Source organism: Euleptes europaea, chromosome 3 (assembly GCF_029931775.1).
Source record: "Euleptes europaea isolate rEulEur1 chromosome 3, rEulEur1.hap1, whole genome shotgun sequence".
Taxonomy (NCBI): Eukaryota; Metazoa; Chordata; class Lepidosauria; order Squamata; family Sphaerodactylidae; genus Euleptes; species Euleptes europaea.
The window spans coordinates 38,991,102-39,009,836 of NC_079314.1; the positions used below are offsets into that span (position 1 = coordinate 38,991,102).

At 43.1% G+C, this 18,735-nt stretch overlaps 1 protein-coding gene across 2 annotated transcripts in view; it reads right to left on the reverse strand.

The window, feature by feature from the left end:
• SEMA3A (semaphorin 3A) overlaps nucleotides 1-18,735 on the reverse strand; it is a 181,502-nt gene that overhangs the window by 51,803 nt on the left and 110,964 nt on the right. For both annotated transcript variants that reach the window (XM_056845996.1, XM_056845997.1), the window contains exons 5-6: nucleotides 15,387-15,480; nucleotides 6,572-6,691 (exon numbers count right to left, since the gene is read on the reverse strand). In XM_056845996.1, coding sequence (XP_056701974.1) covers nucleotides 6,572-6,691; nucleotides 15,387-15,480 — 214 coding nt within the window. The remainder of the gene's footprint in view (nucleotides 1-6,571; nucleotides 6,692-15,386; nucleotides 15,481-18,735) is intronic.

An 18,735-nucleotide genomic window follows, 5' to 3' on the forward strand; every position in this document is an offset into this window, starting at 1 on the left:
TGATTGAGTGACGAGTTTACTGGATTGTAAGAATGCCGTTGACGTTATTTACCTAGATTTCAGTAAAGCTTTTGACAAGGTTCCCCATGATGTTCTTATGGGTAAACTGGAGGACTGCAGATTAGACTCTAGGATAGTTAGGTAGACATGAAACTGGTTGGAGAACCTCACCCAAAGAGTAGTTGTCAACGGCATTTTATCTGATTGGGGTGAGGTGTCCAGTGGGGTGCCACAAGGCTCGGTTCTGGGCCTGGTACTTTTCAATATTTTTATAAATGATCTGGATGAGGGGTGCAGGGGTTACTCACAAAATTTGAGGATGACAGCAAACTGGGAGGAGTAGCAAACACCCCGAAAGATAGGGATAGAATTCAGTGAGATCTGAACACACTGGAAAAGTGGGTGGATGTGAACAAGATGCAATTCAACAAGGATAAATGCAGAGTTCTACATCTGGGCAACAAAAAATGAGAAGCACGCATAGTGGATGGGGATACACTTCTGGGTAGCAGTACGTGTGAACAAGATCTTGGAGTATGGGTGGACTGTAAGCTCAACATCCAAATTGAAAGATGTCATAGTACCACTGTACACCGCATTGGTCAGGCCACACCTGGAGTACTGTGTGCAGTTCTGGAGGCCTCACTTCAAAAAGGATGTGGACAGAATGGAGCTGGTGCAGAAGAAAGCAGTGAGCTTGATAGGGGCCTAGAGACGAAGCCCTATGAGGAAAGGCTCAGAAACTTGGGAATGTTCAGTTTGGAGAAGAGGAGGTTGAGAGGGGACATAATTGCACTCTTTAAGTATCTGAAAGGCTGTCACTTAGAGGAGGGCAGGGAGCTGCTCCTGTTGACAGCAGAGGATAGGACTCCCAACAATGGGTATAAATTATGGGCGGAAAGGTACCTGCTGGATATTAGGATTTTTTTTACAGTAAGAGTAGTTCAGCAGTGGAATCAGCTGCCTAGGGAGGTGATGAACTCCCCTCACTGGCAATCCAAGCAGTGGTCAGACGAACACTTCTCAGGGATACTTTAGGCTGATCCTGAATTGAGCAGGGGGTTAGTTGAGATGGCATATATGACCCCTTCCAACTACATCACACTGCCTAGGATTGGTTAGGGCCAAAAATATAAAACCAAAAGAGGAAAAGATATCAGATATCCCATTTTACAACAAGATTGGGACTGGAGGTGAAATAATATTAATAAAATATAATTAATGTGTACGTAAAAAAAAGTTACTGCAAGTGCCTGTAGTATTTAACACATTTAAAGTTGAAATATACTTATTGTCTGAATGCAGTGAATTGTTGGTGCTGTCAAACCAAACATGCAGATATGTGACATACATTTGGGACTGTATGATAATTGTTCCCTCTATGGGAACAGCTCTGGTGTTAGTCACTCCGAGCCCCGCTTTGCGGTGGGTGGGTGGGATATAAATTGAAATGCAATAAATAAATAAATAAATTGGATGCTGATTAAAATATCTTATGGGGTATGAGATACCAATAATATCTACGTATTTTATTATATTTTTAAAAAAGTTCTACATCAACTCTTATGATATAGAATTGGTGATGGTGGCTAGAATGAGTATGGCAGCAGTGTGGTGGACAAAGAAACCTCCATCTGTCCTAGACTGGTAAAAATGGATTGGAATTTAGCATTGTTAACTAAAGTCCTCCTTATAAAAATGGATTGGAAATTTAGAATTGTTAACTAAAGTCCTCCTTATAGAAGGGAAGGGAAGAAAAATCAGTCAAATAGATTTGTAAAAAATCAAATATTATTTACTGGACACTAGAGTACAAAGTGTCTAGCCTCTGTTTTCTTTGATACAAAAAAAAGAGGGAAAAAGAGATTCATCAAGGCTTACTAAATGTCTTCTAGAGAGAGGGAAGTAAATGGGTGGATGTCTGAACAACTCTATTTAGTAGTCAGGTCAGAAGACACCAGTCACTTCTGAAACGTTGCATAAAGTCCAAAGGCACTATGTAAGGGGGGAATCCTTTTCCTAATTATTAACATTTTTAATTGATAACATTTATTTTGAAGTGTGGTACATTTACACCATCAAGCGGCAAATTATCACATTTCAGAATCAAAAAAAGATAAAAGCACACATATGCAAAGCATATGAAAAAGTTTCCATTCTTAAAATTGTGTATAATTTTCAACCTTGGATTTTTATTCCCTTTGTGGGGAGGGTATTGTGGCCAAGTGGAAACGTTCCTTTTGCTACAGGAATCAACATAACATTACCAAATGAACCAGGTTTATTGACAAATGAGCTTTGTCAGTTTGTTCTAACAAAGAGTAACAATCCATCATGCAAGGCAAATCCATCAAGAAGGATCCCCCTGCACAATATTACCATTCAGAACACCCGCATACAATGAAAAGCTTCCTAATAATATCTGTGACAACTAAACAAAGATGACAAAGCCATATCAGTTTAAGAAAATTAATGCTTATAGTAATTAAATTATAAACAAAAAAGGTAAACATAATCCATCAAAGGTATAGGTTTATTGGCTACCATTGTGAAATGAATTGCCTACCTAATCATTTGAATATTTGCATCAGAATACATTCTGATTTTTACAAGAATATTATTTTTTGAATTCCACATATGACCCAGTTTATTAGGCAAAGTGTGGGCTTTAAGATGGGCTGAATGTCTACGAACATTTCTTTGAAAGCAAATCCCCTGACTTATCAGTGGGACTTATTTCTGCATAAGCATGTGCTCTAAGGCTGCCATCCAGCGCACAGCTCTGCACCATTACTAGGAGGAAATCCTTTTGACTCTCCAAGTAGGGTTGCCAACCTCCAGGTGGTGGCTGGAGATCTCCTGCTATTACAACTGATCTCCAGCTGATTGATAACAGTTCTCCTGGAGAAAATGGTCGCTTTGGCAATTGGACTCTGTGGCATTGAAGTCCCTCCCCTCCCCAAACCCTGCCCTCCTCAGGCTCCACCCCAAAAACCTCCCGCCAGTGGCAAAGAGGGACCTGGCAACCGTATCTCCAAATAATCTTGCTTGGGACAGAATTGTTAGGCTATTTTAAACTTTCCTACTGCTTGCTCGAATTTCTACATTCAATTTTGTTCTGTTGAACGCCCTCCTGAGTGACAACTTCTAGCACTTCGATCAGAATACATTTCACCTGTAACAGAGCCTTAATCTCATCTATGTGTTATACATCAGGTTGTCAAAGTATCAGAAACACAATGCTCAGCACCAACTGGCTTCATGCAGATTAAAAATTTGAAGCCACCCCCTTTGCAGCCCTGGTGTCCCAGTCACATCACACTTAACCTTTGCCATGGTGTCTCAAAGAAGAATTTGCTTCACTCCATTCATGCCCTGCACTGTTTGGCAAACCACACTTCGATGTCGCACTGCGCTTTTGTACTGAACACACTAATCTGATTGTTCTTCTACTCTACAAACTCTGGGTCAACAATCAAGCTGTTGCCAGAAACTAATTAATTTGCAAACAGCCCGGATTTTCGCAGGGGGAGGGCTATTGAGAGCTTTGTCAGCGGAGGCGATCACGTAGCAGTGACATGCATTGCCTTGCCATTCACTTCTCTGTGCAGTTCTCCTCACTGATTTTTCACTGCAAATGTGAACTCAAATTATGCAGCCAACAATACTTCTCTCATTGCCCACCAGGCTCTGAATATGGTGGCCTGAAAAGAGGAAATTATCCTCTTAACTTGCTCCGTTTCCATAAGATACAGCTATGCTTAAGTAAATGTAAAGATTACCAAAGACAATGTAATCAGGGAATGCAGCTTGGCTACTCTCTCATATTTTAAAAAATGACATGGAAAAGATGCTAAGAATATTATGAAGAAAGCCTAATAGAAATCTATCTATCTGGAACATTTTTATTCCCTCCTTCCTCCAAAGGGCTCAGGTGGCACACATGGTTCTTTCTTCCCCATTTTGTCCAAACAACAACACTGTGATGTAGGTTAGGCTGAAAGTGTATGCCTGACCAAAAGTCAGCCACCAATCTTCACGGCAGTGTAGATTCCCCAAATCCTAATCTGACACACTAGCCACTACAAAGGGTTGCCAGGTCCTTCTTTGCCACTGGCGAGGGTTTTTTTGGGCAGAGCCTGAGGAGGGCAGGGTTTGGGGAGGGGAGGGACTTCAATGCCATAGAGTCCAATTGCCAAAGCGACCATTTTCTCCAGGTGAACTGATCTCTATCAGCTGGAGATCAGTTGTGATAGCAGGAGATCTCCAGCTAGTAGCTGGAGGTTGGTAACCACTACACCACACCGGACATTCCAAATTAAGGTTAAAAATCCCATGACATTTTATTTTTTCACCCTGGTTGATGTACAGAAGGGAGGGCAAATAAGCATTTATTTGCCAAGAGAGGTTGCAAGAGAATCTGCTTCTACTCTTGCATTTTGATGGGTTTAGATTTCACATTGGATATTGTCTGTACAACAAATTACAAGTGTTTTATGTCCCAATTTGTTAAACTGTATTTTCAAGCCCTGAAAGAGAACTGTGGAGTCCCTGACTGAACTGAAAAGGAGGACCATGATGGGGATCTTCCCAGGCTGCACCACTTTTTAGTCTAAGGCTGCCAAAGGCACAGGGCCAAGTGGCCAACTGGTGCTCTGAGGGCTCACCCGAGAACGCTTTATGATGTGTCGGATTTCCATGGCAGACAAATTAAGCTGGAAATTGGACCCAGAGGGGTGGAACTTGAAAACAAACTCAGAGTACAAGGGCACCTCAATGGCTCTTTGGTGGCAGATGGGGGGTAGGTCATATATTTTATGGAGTGCATGTGCATATTTGATGACAGCTTCCAGGCTGGCTAGCTCTGTGAGAGCATCTTCCCTTATCCCTCTCTTCTTCACAGTTCCAATTCCCTTAACCTGAGTTTAGGGCAAATCTGGTAAAAGCAGTTCTCACACTCAGACTGATAAGTGCCCTCCAGCCCCAACCTCGTTTCGGCAATGAGCCACAGGGGCTGTGAATAATGACCGTTCTCTTCCTGTCTTTATCCTCCTAACTTAGCTGTCAGCGTGTGGTTCTGCTGCACAAAAGCAGCCTTTACTTGCATGACTGAGCTCGATTTTGCTCCAGCTGAGTGATCCATGAGATTCATCACTTTGACAGTAAGGTTATTCTAGACAATTCAATCTTCACAGGCTTATTTGGGGAGGGCAGCCTGCCCTTTAGAATTTTAGCATCCACTGATATCCATCTAACATCAGAATACAAATACAACCTCAAAAGTAATCATACTTGATTACGGTTGACAACCTCCAGGTACTAGCTGGAGATCTCCCGCTATTACAACTGATCTCCAGCCAATAGAGATCAGTTCCCCTGGAGAAAATGGCCGCTTTGACAATTGGACTCTATGGCATGAAATCCTCCCCTCTCCAAGCCCCACCCTCCTCAGGCTCCGCCCCAAAAACCTCCCACCGGTGGCGAAGAGGGACCTGGCAACCCTAACAATGGCAACTCTAGAGAGTGGACTCGACGACGTTATTCCCCACTGAGGACCCTTTCCTCCCCAAACTCTGCCCTCCCAAATCTCTAGGATTTCCCACCTGGAGCCCATACTGAAACCCATTACCAGTTTACCAACTGAAACCCTATTTATCTAATTTTGTAACAAAATCTTTTTTTTCCCCTTTCATGATCATGATATGTAATGAAATAGGAGGGTGTTTCAAGTTTGTTCCAAACCCAGATCCATGATGGTGGGACCCTGATCAATGAATGGCAAAGGGTTTTTCCCACAGGGTCATACATAAAGAAAGGCATGTTTTCAAAAGATATTTCAGACTTTTTTTGTTCCATCTCTTAGATTTTTTGAATTAAGTAGATCATTGTCCATAAGTGCACATACTCCCACATCTGAGCCCCTACACTGCCCTTTGTGCTAGTGCCCATGTTATTATGGTTCCTGACTTTCCAAAAGAAACATACGGGCCAGTTTGATCATCAAATAGATTTCAGGCTTCCAAGCTACTTTCCTTAGAACAGAGGAGCCACAAGAATGAGGAAGTTGGCTGTCTCTCTGCCATAGAGTCCAATTGCCAAAGTGGCCATTTTCTCCAGGGGAACTGATTTTTATTGGCTGGAGATCAATTGTGATAGCAGGAGATCTTCAGTTAGTACCTGGAGGATGGCAACCCTAATTCAAACCCAATAGGCCCAATGCTGGCCTAAGTGTCATGAGCTCCTTATCACACTGCAGCCCTCTTGCTAAGACTTTGTCTGTGTGTCTTAGACATGATGCATTCTAGAGCCAAACAAAACGGAACCCGACTGCGTTTGCTCTCCCAGTTGTCTCCCTGCCCTCCCCAATCCTCTCTGCACCCTACAAGCAGTGTCAGTTAAAACAAAATCAGTGCTGCTTAGTTTCATCGATCTATAGTTTCCATGCTGAAGACTATATTGTGGTGCTAAGCAGAAGGAAGGCGGTAAGCATTATGGAGACCTGCCCTGAATGCTTAACTTCATCAGCTATTCACAAAAAAGTGAGGCTGGGTAAAAGATGTGCCTGACTTACCATTAAGCCACCGGGAGTCATGCTGCTCTGTCCTGATTGGATGGTGGTGCCCCAGGGTACGAAAAATGGCAAAATCTCTGCCCATGAAGTCTGCCGCAGTTCCTGAATAAAGTTCCCCATCTGTAATATAGAATGGAATTGCATCAAATGGTTTGTCAGTGAACTTATTTATTTTATTAGATTTTTATCCCACCCTTTACCGACCAAAGTTGGGCTCAGGGTGGCTTACATCGATAATATCATCCACAATATTCCTGTTAAAATAAAGTGCAACACATCATGCATAAGAGAATACAACACAACCTTCCTGATGAAGCCGTAAACTGAACTCATAGTCCCACTAAGCCATGCATTCAGGTACACACTCCGGCACTTCGTTCCATGATGGAAATTCCTTTTAGAATCCTGTGTGTATTTTCAGTCTCCAAAGCAGTTTTTTTTTAACGAAGTGATTTTCCTTGTAAGGAGAGAGAACTGGAGACAAGACACTTTGCTGATACCTGCTTGTTTCTGAATCTTTAAATTGAAGACAATCAAACATCTGCATGGCCAGTGCTAATCTGTAAAGCAGCCTCATTCCTAGGGTTGCCAACCTCCAGGTACTAGCTGGAGATCTCCTGCTATTACCACTGATCTCCAGCCGATAGAGATCAGTTCACCTGGAGAAAATGGCTGTTTTGGCAATTGGACTCCATGGCCATTTATGCAGGGTCAATTTTGAAGCTCTCTCAAAGCTCTTTTTTTAAATGCTACCTTTAAAATGACTATTCACAGTCTTGATGCAAAAGGAGAAATTCCACCCCACCACTCGCCTGCTCCTTGTTTGCATAGCCATTAGCAATCACCGAATGCATAGCTAACGCACAGCTGTGATTTTGCATGTTTCCTTGAGGGGATTCTTCTTGGCGGCGGCAGAGCAAACACAAAAGATCGCGTTAAAGGGGCTCTTAAGTAATGTGAAGCAGGTATGTGCCAGCTTCACAGTCACTTCCTGAACGATGGTTCACAGTGAAAAACTCAAAAAAATATGCAGGGCAATTCAGCCTGGAAAGCGCTGCTAATTGCCAAACATAAATGGCTTATGGCATTGAAGTCCCTCCCCTCCCCAAACCCCGCCCTCCTCAGGCTCCACCCCAAAACCTCCCACCAGTGGCAAAGAGGGACCTGGCAACCCTACTCATCCCCCCTCCCCGGTAAAGAGAAGGGTGAGTTGGCTTGTCCTCCTCATGTATGCATATTGATCACTAAAACAACTCTGGTCCCTTTCAGAGATGCTCTTTAAACTTACATTGGCTTCTGAAGGTAAATGGATTTTTAAAGGCTTCACATGCCTTCACACACAAACCCAGATCAAACTAGGTTTTGGAAAACCCAGATCAAGCTTTTAGTAACTGGGGGGAGGGGCAGCATTTTTCCTTGTGGTATATGAAACCTTTAAGAAATCTGCCTTTGGAAGCCAAAGTGTGTTAAAGAGCCCGTATGAAAGGGAAAATCCCATACCTTGCATAACCTGTTTCAAGGATTTCCATCAGTTTAAAAAGGTGCAAGCACCGGGTCATTCCTGACCCATGGGGGTGATGTCAAATCCCGATGTTTACTAGGCAGACTTTGTTTGCGAAGTGGTTTGCCAGTGCCTTCCCCAGTCATCTTCCCTTTACACCCAGCAAGCTGGGTACTCATTTTACCGACCTCGGAAGGATGGAAGACTGAGTCAACCTTGAGCCAGATACCTGAAACCAATTTCCGCCAGGACTGAACTCAGGACATGAGCAGAGCTTGGACTGCAGTACTGCAGCTTACCACTCTGCACCATGGGGCAGGTTTAGGTAAGTTTAGGCAAGAGGAAATGAAGGCGATGACCTAAGGGCCTTCCTAACAATCAGAATACTACACTGGGAGAGGTTGCAAGTCAGAGGCCAAGCAGCTGATTTGTGTATAAAAGGTCTCAGGTTCAGGGCCAAGTACTTCAGGCAGCAGGACTGGAGAGAACTCTGTGGGACTAGTCAGAATACACAGCGTTGGGCTCAAGCGATCAATAGTTTGATGTAAGATGCATGCTCAATAAGTGGCTAAATGTCATTGAATGAGCAGCCCTGCCACGGAATCACAGCAGAACCAGTCAGAAGATTCATACACCTCAGGGATCTCTGCTGCTATTATTTTGCCAGTAATGAGATACACTACATTTGTTCGATTTGATGCGCAACCTGTACTCTGGACAAGAGGCCTCAGTTAGAACAGAATATGGAGAAACGGAATGGTTTCCAATTGGCAAAGGTGTCAGACATTTTATCTCCCTATCTCTTCAATCTATATGCAGAACATATAATTAGGAAAGCTGGATTAGATTTAGATGAAGGTGGAGTGAAAATTGGAGGGAGGAACATTAATAATTTGAGATATGCTGATGACACTACATTATTGGCAGAAAATAGTGAAGATTTGAAACAACTATTGCTGAAAGTTAAAAGAGAAAGTGCCAAAGCAGGACTACAGCTGAACATCAAGAAAACAAAAGTAATGACTACAGGAGAATTACACAACTTTAAGGTTGACAATGAGGAAATTGAAATTGTTCAAGACTTTCTATTCCTTGGCTCCACCATCAACCAAAAGGGAGACTGCAGCCAAGAAATTAGAAGGAGATTGAGACTGGGAAGGGCAGCCATGAAGGAGCTAGAAAAGATTTTGAAGTGTAAGGATGTGACTCTGGCCACCAAGACTAGATTAATTCATGCCATCATATTCCCTATTACTATGTATGGGTGTGAAAGCTGGACAGTGAAGAAAGCTGATAGGAAGAAAATAGATTCCTTTGAAATGTGGTGTTGGAGGAGAGTGTTACGGATTCCGTGGACTGCCAAAAAAACAAATCAGTGGGTTATAGATCAAATCAAGCCTGAACTGACCCTAGAAGCTAAAATGACTAAACTGAGGCTGTCGTATTTTGGTCACGTCATGAGACAACAAGAGTCACTGGAAAAGACCGTCATGATAGGAAAAGTTGAGGGCAGCAGGAAAAGAGGAAGACCCAACAAGAGATGGATTGACTCAATAAAGGAAGCCACAGCCTTCAATTTGCAAGATCTGAGCAAGGCTGTCAAAGATAGGACATTTTGGAGGACTTTCATTCATAGGGTCGCCATGAGTCGGAAACGACTTGACGGCACTTAAGGCAACAATCAAGTGCCACTTCCATGTTCAAAGTACTCTAATGTACGATGGGAAGAACACTGTGTGATAAAGAATCTGCTACACAATAATGAAATCCACGAGACGAAAGATTTAGCTGCAAATACAGAAATGAGGGTTTGAGTTCACTGGCATAAATCCCAAGCTATTCATGTAAACATGCAGGCACTCTAGACTGAACAAGCAGGAAATGCATCTTCTGGAATTAACCCTTTGCCATATTTATGCTCACAGACTGACTTGCATTTGAAGGACATACTTGTATCTCATTCTTCTCCATATTTTTTAACAATCCTTTTTGTGAGAGTCAGCCCAATGCAGAGGCTCTGCAACGCTCAATGGCTCTGTTTTGTATAGGGAGCTCCTATGTGTGCAAGCACTTCTTCACACATTGCAATGTCTGGGACAAAACTCTGTTTTAGTGGTTGCTTAGTGCAGGAGCAGACTCTGGCAATGGCAGAGAGCTTCCCGAGTGAGTGGCACAGCCAACAAACCAAAGACAAAGGCTGAGGCAGCCATCCACCAGCAAAGAGGAAGATGTAGGGAACAGGGGGAGAAGAGGACTAGGTAGGGGAGGAGGAAGAAGAAGAGTTGGTTTTTATACCCAATTTTTCTCTACCATAAGGAGTCTCAACGTGGCTTACAATCACCTTCCCTTCCCCGCCCCACAACAGATACCTTGTGAGGTCAGTGGGGCTGAGACAGTTCAAAGAGAACTGTGACTAGCCCAAGATCACCCAGCAGGCTTCATGTGGAGGAGCTGGGAAACAAACCTGGTTCACTAGAGTCTGCCACTCATATGGAGGACTGGGGAATCAAACCTTGTTCTCCAGATTAGAGTCCGCCACTCTTAACCACTACATCATGCTGACTCTCTGCACTGCAAAGCAGAGTCAAGCAGCTGAGCAGCTTCTCGGGTCCAAGGGGATGATCAGAAGTTGGCTGGAGGAGATATTTGATGGAAAGTGAGAGTGTGGTTGGTTCCCTACAGTCACCTGACTTCAGGGATCACAGTTTTGAGTCCTTTCTTTCCCCTGCTGGTTTGGTGCACAGCAACCCTGTTCAGCTGCCATGTTGGGTCTCATGGCACACAACAACATGGAACGCACCTGACCCTGAGGGGAATGGGCACATCAGATGTCTGGGCTCTGCATCAGGCAGCCCTCAGAGCCTGGAGTAAGATGCTTTGCCTTTCACATTAGAAAGCACAGAATGCATTGACTGCATTTCAGGTATTGGATGTCTCAGTGCATGCCCCACAGAGAACAGCTACAGTCAATTTGTGGGTAGATTTATGGTAACTGTGAATGTTGGATATCGTAGACCAGCGAAAAAGAGCCTCATGCGCAAAACAGCATGGTCTGCCTTTATAAATATAACTAATCTGCTTGGGTAAGTTAAAATCGTGTTAAGGTTAAATTACATAAACTGATGTTAAGTTTTAATGTATTCATGTATGTAATTTTTGTTTGAAATTCTGGTTTAAAGCAACAGGAGCAAAATCAAAAAGTCAAGATTTTCCTCTACGGCAGCAACAGACTTCTGATGAAGCTAATGCAATTAGCGAAGCAAGGATAAGATTCGCGAAACATTGTAAACTGGCAGAGATGGTTGCAACTTGTATAAATTGTTTTGTTGCATAACTGGAATCTTTTGTTAGAAACCACGTTTTTGAAACCACATAAAACTTTCATATCCAGTGCATCAGAGGTACTTTTTGTGTATATATATGCGTGTGTTCCAGGTACCACTTCCCTTTTTGTATTGTATACTTAGTGTATGTTGGGTCTCATGGCACACAACAACATGGAATGCACCTGACGCTGAGATGAACGGGCACATCAGATGTCTGGGCTCTGTATCAGGCAGCTCTCAGAGCCTGGAGTAAGATGCTTTGCCTTTCACATTAGAAAGCACAGAACACACACTGCATTTCAGGTATTGGATATCTCATGGTCTCAGCCCCACAGAGATTACAGTATGCCATGATTGCAAACCACCCGATTAGTTCCAAGGCAGGCTCACATTTCACAAGCCCACTCTGCCAGGGAGAGCAGTGTCTGACCCTTCCTCTTGGGGAAGGAAAGCTACCGTCCCTTGAAAGCATCCATTGGCCCTGCAAAGGCCCTCTGGCAAGTATGCCCTGGGAAGTAGGGTTGCCAACCTCAAGGTACTGGGTATAGCAGCGACACAAGACAAATGCAAAGTGCAAAAATAGTATATTCAAAAGCTACTAAATCTTAACAAGTCACAAAGTGATAAACAATCTTTACAAAGGAATCCTATACAAGTTCGATTTCAAAGTATCAAAATATCTCTTCTTAGGTATGATGTACAAATGATATGTTTCAGATGAAAGAGGGGGGATATGGCCATTTCAAAGTTCTTCAGTAAAAGTTCTTCTTCAGTTCCCAACAATATTCATCAATATAGGCTTCAATAGTGCACTTAGATATGAAGGATAGTTTCCATGTTCCACGCAGGGATACTTTCCACGCATGGATAAAAGATTGTTTATCACTTTGTAAAGACTGTTTATCACTTTGTGACTTGTTAAGATTTAGTAGCTTTTGAATATACTATTTTTGCACTTTGCATTTGTCTTGTGTCGCTCCTGTACCCATTTTCTAACTTTACTGTACTGGTACGGTGGTGTCTGCTTTGTTTGCAGCTGGAGATCTTCTGCTATTACAGCTGATCTCCAGCCAATAGAGATCAGTTCGCCTGGAGAAAATGGCTGCCTTGACAATTGGACTCTATGGGATTGAAGTCCCTCCCCTCCCCAAACCCCACTCTCCTCAGGCTCCACCCCAAAAATCTCCCACCAGTGGTGAAGAGGGACCTGGCAACCCTACTGGGAAGGGAGAAAACAGGATTGTAGAAACATGGGGAATGAAAAGCAATAAGACCCCTTGTATCCAGTAGGAGGTATAAACCAAATCGAGAGGAAGAGAACAGCGCATTCATTCCTGAATTATCATTTTTCTATCTCAGCTGCCTCTTGCTCTTCGGAAAAGAGAGACAATCACTTAATTATAGCCCTTCTTGTGTTCAGGGTTTGAGAAAATGCCTTTGATGTCTCTGTTAGCCTTTACTTAACCTCCCCATTTGCTTGTCAGCCCCTCTCAAGAGACTCCAGAGGAATCAATATAAGTCATGGGAAAGACAAGAAGGCTGATAATATTTCATAGTTGTCAGAAGAGGGGGGAATGGTCACCCAGGAAAAGACACGCCAGAAGGCAAACGGAGCAAGAACCAAGTGAAAAATAGATCAGGAGTTACCAACGTTTGAACTAAACAATCTTCAGAGTATTTTTACACTAAAAATGCTGGCCATTCCAAAAGGAATGGGGTATGTCTGTAGGGTGGCTTATTGCAGGGAACAGAAAGACCCCCCCTCATACAACCCTAGCAACTGAGGGCTGGGGAACCCACAGTCTGGGATGCACAAACCCACCTTTAAAATATTGCCTGACAAGTGCAGTGTTTCACTTTCCCTCATGGGAGTGAATAAACTAGTATGGGTGAAAATAACGGGGCCCTCCCAGGCTCGAGTAACACTGGCAACTGAATCAAGCCCGTGCCTGTCTGGAGAGTCCTATCCTGGCTTTATTTTCTGGGTCACCCTGGAGTATTGCTTCAAACAACGTTGCTTAGGGTTAGGGTTAGGTTAGGATTGCCAACCTCCAGGTAGTAGTTGGAGAACTCCCGCTGTTACAACTGATCTCCAGCCGATAGAGATCAGTTCACCTGGAGAAAATGGCCGCTTTGGCCATTGGACACTATGGCATTGAAGTCCCTCGCCTCTCCAAACCCCACCCTTCTCAGGCTCCACCCCCAAAATCTCCAGGTAATTCCCAACCCAGAGCTGGCAGCCCTATCCAGTGGTACAAATGAAGTGTTGCATAACTCTTGGCTGAAAGGATGTGGGATATGCTTAACATCACTTGGTATGTACAGTTCAGTATGTATGGATGTATAACTCAAGTGATATTTGAAAAGCTTGATTATCATTAAGATCCTCCTCTTGGAGAATCTCCAGGACAACTGAGCAAGAGGGGCAGCAACATGGCACCACTGCCACTGGGGTTCCCCCCTCCCCCAAGAGTTTCTCATGAGTCCCTGAGAAAGTTCTGCTTGAGGGAAAGGAGTGGGAGCATGAGCAGCCCGTTGGCAGAGGTGGCGCTGCAGGCAGGTGGCCCAGCGAGAGAGTGGTGTGGGGGGGAGGAGATGGGATCCTTGATTTGTAATGGTAAGGTCCCCAACCTTTTGGAGCCTGAGGGCACATGTGAAATTCTGACATGCCACCGGTTAAGTGCAGCAACAAAATGGCTATCATAAAACGACTGCCGCAGGAGTTGGAGCCAGCCACGAAATGATTGCCACAGCTTAACTTCAGTAACACACTGTAGATCCTTGGGCTGTGGTGGCAGCTGCTGCCGAAACAACTTAAAAAAAAATCTGCACAGCCAATCAAATCTCCAATAGTCAAATCAGAAGCCTTACTCAGCAAAAGCCTTACCTGGCCCCACCCACTTCCTAAAAACACTTGGCGGGTGCAAGAAAAGGTGTTGGTGGGTGCCATGGCACCCACAGACACCACATGGGGATCCCCTGTTCTGTTACAAAAAAATCCATGTAAGTATCACATGATTGTTTACTTGGACTTCTTAGTCTTCCAAATGGATTCCTGTATCGTCTTTAGCTTAGGTAACCTTTCAGGTTGGATTGGAAGGTGGAAGGAGATATATTGATCGGCATATGGTAGCTTTTTTTTTTTTTTGAAGAGTTCATGAATAATGAATGGCAGCTGAATGATGCCTTGGAGCTGCTCATACTGCATCCACCACCGGCATTTTAGTCGTAGCATCTCAGTACTGGAATAAGCAGACCCAAATGTGAGAGGAATTTGAACTATTCAATACCTGATAAGCTGTTCAAGCTTTGGGGGGTTTGAGGGGGGCATTATTTATGTTTATTAGGCATGACTGACCCCTCCTCCCAGCTCACTACACATTTAATAAAGGTTTCTCTAGAAATGATGCAAACCAGTCCTCATTCATAGGAAAAAGTGAAATATCCCACAGCAGCTCTGCAGGGCCATTGCCATTTGGGGAAAGGGTGTGGAGGAGAGACCCTGTGCTGTCTCCCAGTACAAATTAGGGCACGACATTTCTGTTTTTCTCAGAAAAAAACATATGTGGGAGCTAATTCACAGAACTCCTAGCCGTGTGTCTATTTTGACCCACAGGAAGAGAACTAAAAGCCACTTTAGAGATACTGGATTGAAGTCAACACTCACTGCCTCTAATCAGTCACATTTTTAGTTATTTACTCTGCAACGGCCTGAGCATCTCCAGTCCTCCTTCAAATTCAGTTTACTGCTTGCACCACTGTAATGACAGGAAAGTCCCAACATGCACATCCTTCAACAGAGATTATGAGAAACTATTTGTTGTGCAGGATTAAGCCTGTCTTAATTTGCAATGCTATTGAGTAAAACCATATTCCAACTTTTCTTGAAATGTTTTGAAAATCAGGAAGCAAAAACCTCGTACAACTATTAAGAATGGGAAGAAGCAGGTCACTATAGATAATGTTCGTTTTACACAACACTACATACCTATTAAAAGAGACGCTGTCAGCAATTTGGGGTCGTAGGGGCTTTTTCCTCTGCCGTTTTCAAAATGTGAATCTTCTAGCTTAAAAATATTGTCCTGATGGGGAAGAAGGAAGAGATGAATGATCTAACCAAGCAATCAGACTCCTGTCAAGAAATTATTAGTCAACTAAAGGAGAGCAACCAATTTACTACTCAACTCACATCCGTTAGTAGGCCGATGTTTTCCCCCTACACACTTTCGCCGGAAGAATTCTGCATATGAAACTTGAAAGCCAAGAGAGGGTGTATGAATTCCTCCAGCATCCTTACCAGAAGCTGGTCTGCTACACTCGCCACTGGATATTTTTTCAGGGTTTTCCCCCTCTGTGTTTATGGTTGCGCTAATATGTCCACATCCCTCAGAATTATCAATTTCAAACACCAAAGGGAGGGAAGTGGAATGGTTGGGAGGAATGTAGAGCAACTACCACAAAAGAACCGTGGATTGAATATGTGGCTGCATGGAAACAGAAACTCCAGTTTAATTGGCATGTGGCTGTGGTTTATCAGGAATTTGTTTCTAAAATGTTGTGTATATCACTAGTAGTAGGGCTCACTTATTTGGATACCAAATAAGTGAAACTGGGGAAACTGGGGACAGGATCTGGGGAAAATGTCCAGGTTAAAAAGTGAACTCAATTAAAGAGGTTTATGCAGTAAATAGCTAATGAGGGACATAAAATACATTCATAAAAAGAAATAATCCAAATGAAAGAACTGTTTTCTGCTGCTTAGTTCTGAGCTCTTCAATATTTAATTGATCTGGTAATTACAATAAAACCAACTTCTGCTGTCCTCCCACAGCTAGCCAAATGGCTGTGGGTTGATTTATCTATTGCATGAAATCTCATAGAATCTAGTCCAACCCCTCATAGTAGAGAATCCTGAAACTGGACTGCTTCACATTGCATTTTTGAATGCTTGTTGGGGGGGGGGGTCACATTGAGGCAAGGACTATGCTAGAGCCTTCTCTTAGATGTGCTAGTTTTCTACATGCAGAGAGTTTTGTAGGTGGGCTAGCACTCAAACAAGAGATCCCTCTTTTGTAATTTGGGATGCTATCATGGAACTTTGTTGGTGTACTACAAGGTCACAGCCATGGTATCCTGGTACAGCACAGGGAATGTATGCTAAAAAGGGACAAAGAAGCAGCCCCACCCTAATAGAAAGGTGCTTTTGACTGCTCCATCACTGGCCCATGTAGTTCAGATTTTGGCTGGCAAAAGCTTTCCATGGTCCCAGGCAGTTGTGCTCCAACCTGTGCTGAGTACAGTTCTTTCAACTGGACATGTTACAAATTGGTCCAGAGACTTTCTACATACAAAGTAGGATTGCCAGCTCTGGGTTGGGAAATACCTGGAGATTCGGGGGGGGGGGAGGGTGGAGCCTGGGGAGGGCAGAGTTTAGGAAGAGGAGGGGCCTCAGCAGGGTGTATTGCCATAGAGTCCATCCTCCAAAGCAGCCATTTCCTCCAGGGGAGCTGATCTTGGTCATCTGAAGATCAATTGTAATAGCAGGAAATCTCCAAGTACCATCTGGAGGTTGGCAACCCTAATACAAAGCAAATGTTACTTCAGCTGTCCATCAGTTACTCCTTTTCCTTATGCACAAAATATCTTTCCCCTTAGTTCCCTGTACTCACTATTGAGTCTTCCATTTAGAAATGTATTCCTGATTCTGTTTGTTCCTTGAAGTTATTAACCCATTTATTTTCTATCTATAAGTCACAGTTACAGATTTTAAGGGTATGCATGCATTTCTGAGGCATGAGTCTTAGGGGAGGGCCTGTGGCCCAGTGGCAGAGCATCTGCTTGGCATGCAGAAGGTCCCAGGTTCAATCCCTGGCATCTTCATTTAAAGAATCTGGCAGCAGGTGATGTAAAAGACCTTTGCCTGAGACCCTGGAGAGCTGCTGCCAGTCTGAGGAGACAATACTGACCATGATGGACCAAGGGTCAGATTCAGTATAATGTGGCTTTACGCGTGTGTTCATGATTCATGGAAAAACTACCCGTACACTCCTCCCTCATGAGCAGCCTGGACAGTCATCATTCCCATTTTCGCAGCAAACTGCAGCTTGTTCTTATATTCAAAGCACAACTTTCGCAAGAATCTTAAGTTTACTCTTTGCCAAAATATCCAAGAGAATTGGCTCAAGATGCTGCACAGATGGTACATAACTCCAAGTGATATTCAAAATATGAATAGTAAATCTTCGGGAATTTGTTGGAAATGTCGTAAAATCAGAGGAACTTTTTATCATTGTTGGTGGACATGTGAAGTTGTCCAGAAATTTTGGAAAAAAATACATAGGAATTTGGAAGGCATCTTGGGACAAAGCATAAAATACGACCCCAAACTTTTCCTACTAAATAAAACACCAGATACAATGAACAAGGACCAACAGATCATAGCAAAATATCTTGTAACGGCAGCGAGAGTGGTCTTGGCATCACTTTGGAAAACACACAAGATCCCAAATATACAAACATGGATAGACAAATCTCTAGAATATATAACGATGGCACAACTAACGGAATATATGAAGGATAATACACAAGAAAAAAATCAAGAGAGATGGAAATCGTTCTATAAATATATTAAAACCACCAGATAAAATGACCTAATCAACTCAAGTCATCACTTAGATAAGAATAGTTACTTGTCCGATGGCAATAATATGGAACACTATACTATATCAACAGAGGGGTAGACATCCCCAAATGTTAACAAAATGATATCTAACTAATATTATTTTCCCATTCCCTTTTTCTTTTCCTGTATACCCACTCAATAATGGAAAAATAAAAATATTTGGGGGGAAAAAGCACAACTATAGTTTGTTTTCTTCCCTTCAGGATTCTTGACTACTGATTAAACCATATTTTGAATTCTGGTTTAGAGAGGGAACTCCCCCCTGCCGAGTTTGTGATCGGCAGGGGACAACAAACAATGGTTGAATTCCTGAGCTGGATGCAAGGGAAGGAGAGAGAAGGGAGGGAGGACGGGACCCCAAGGGTTCCCCATGTTTGTTCCCTTGCAGCCAAACCATGTGACACTACCTAAGTATCTGAGAATAATATCTCTTGCAAATGCTTCACAGTAATAGAAAGCAGCACAAGCAATGGAAGTTATTAATAAAGGTTATTCTCAATCTAAATTTTGTTTGCCAGGAAATTAGCTTTGTGACCTCAGTCTCCATTGATGTCAAATAATAACAGTCACACATTAACAACCATTACAATAATCATGGTTTGATAGTAACATAATTAAAAACAGGAAAAGGTTACAAAGATAATGTAGTGTATCA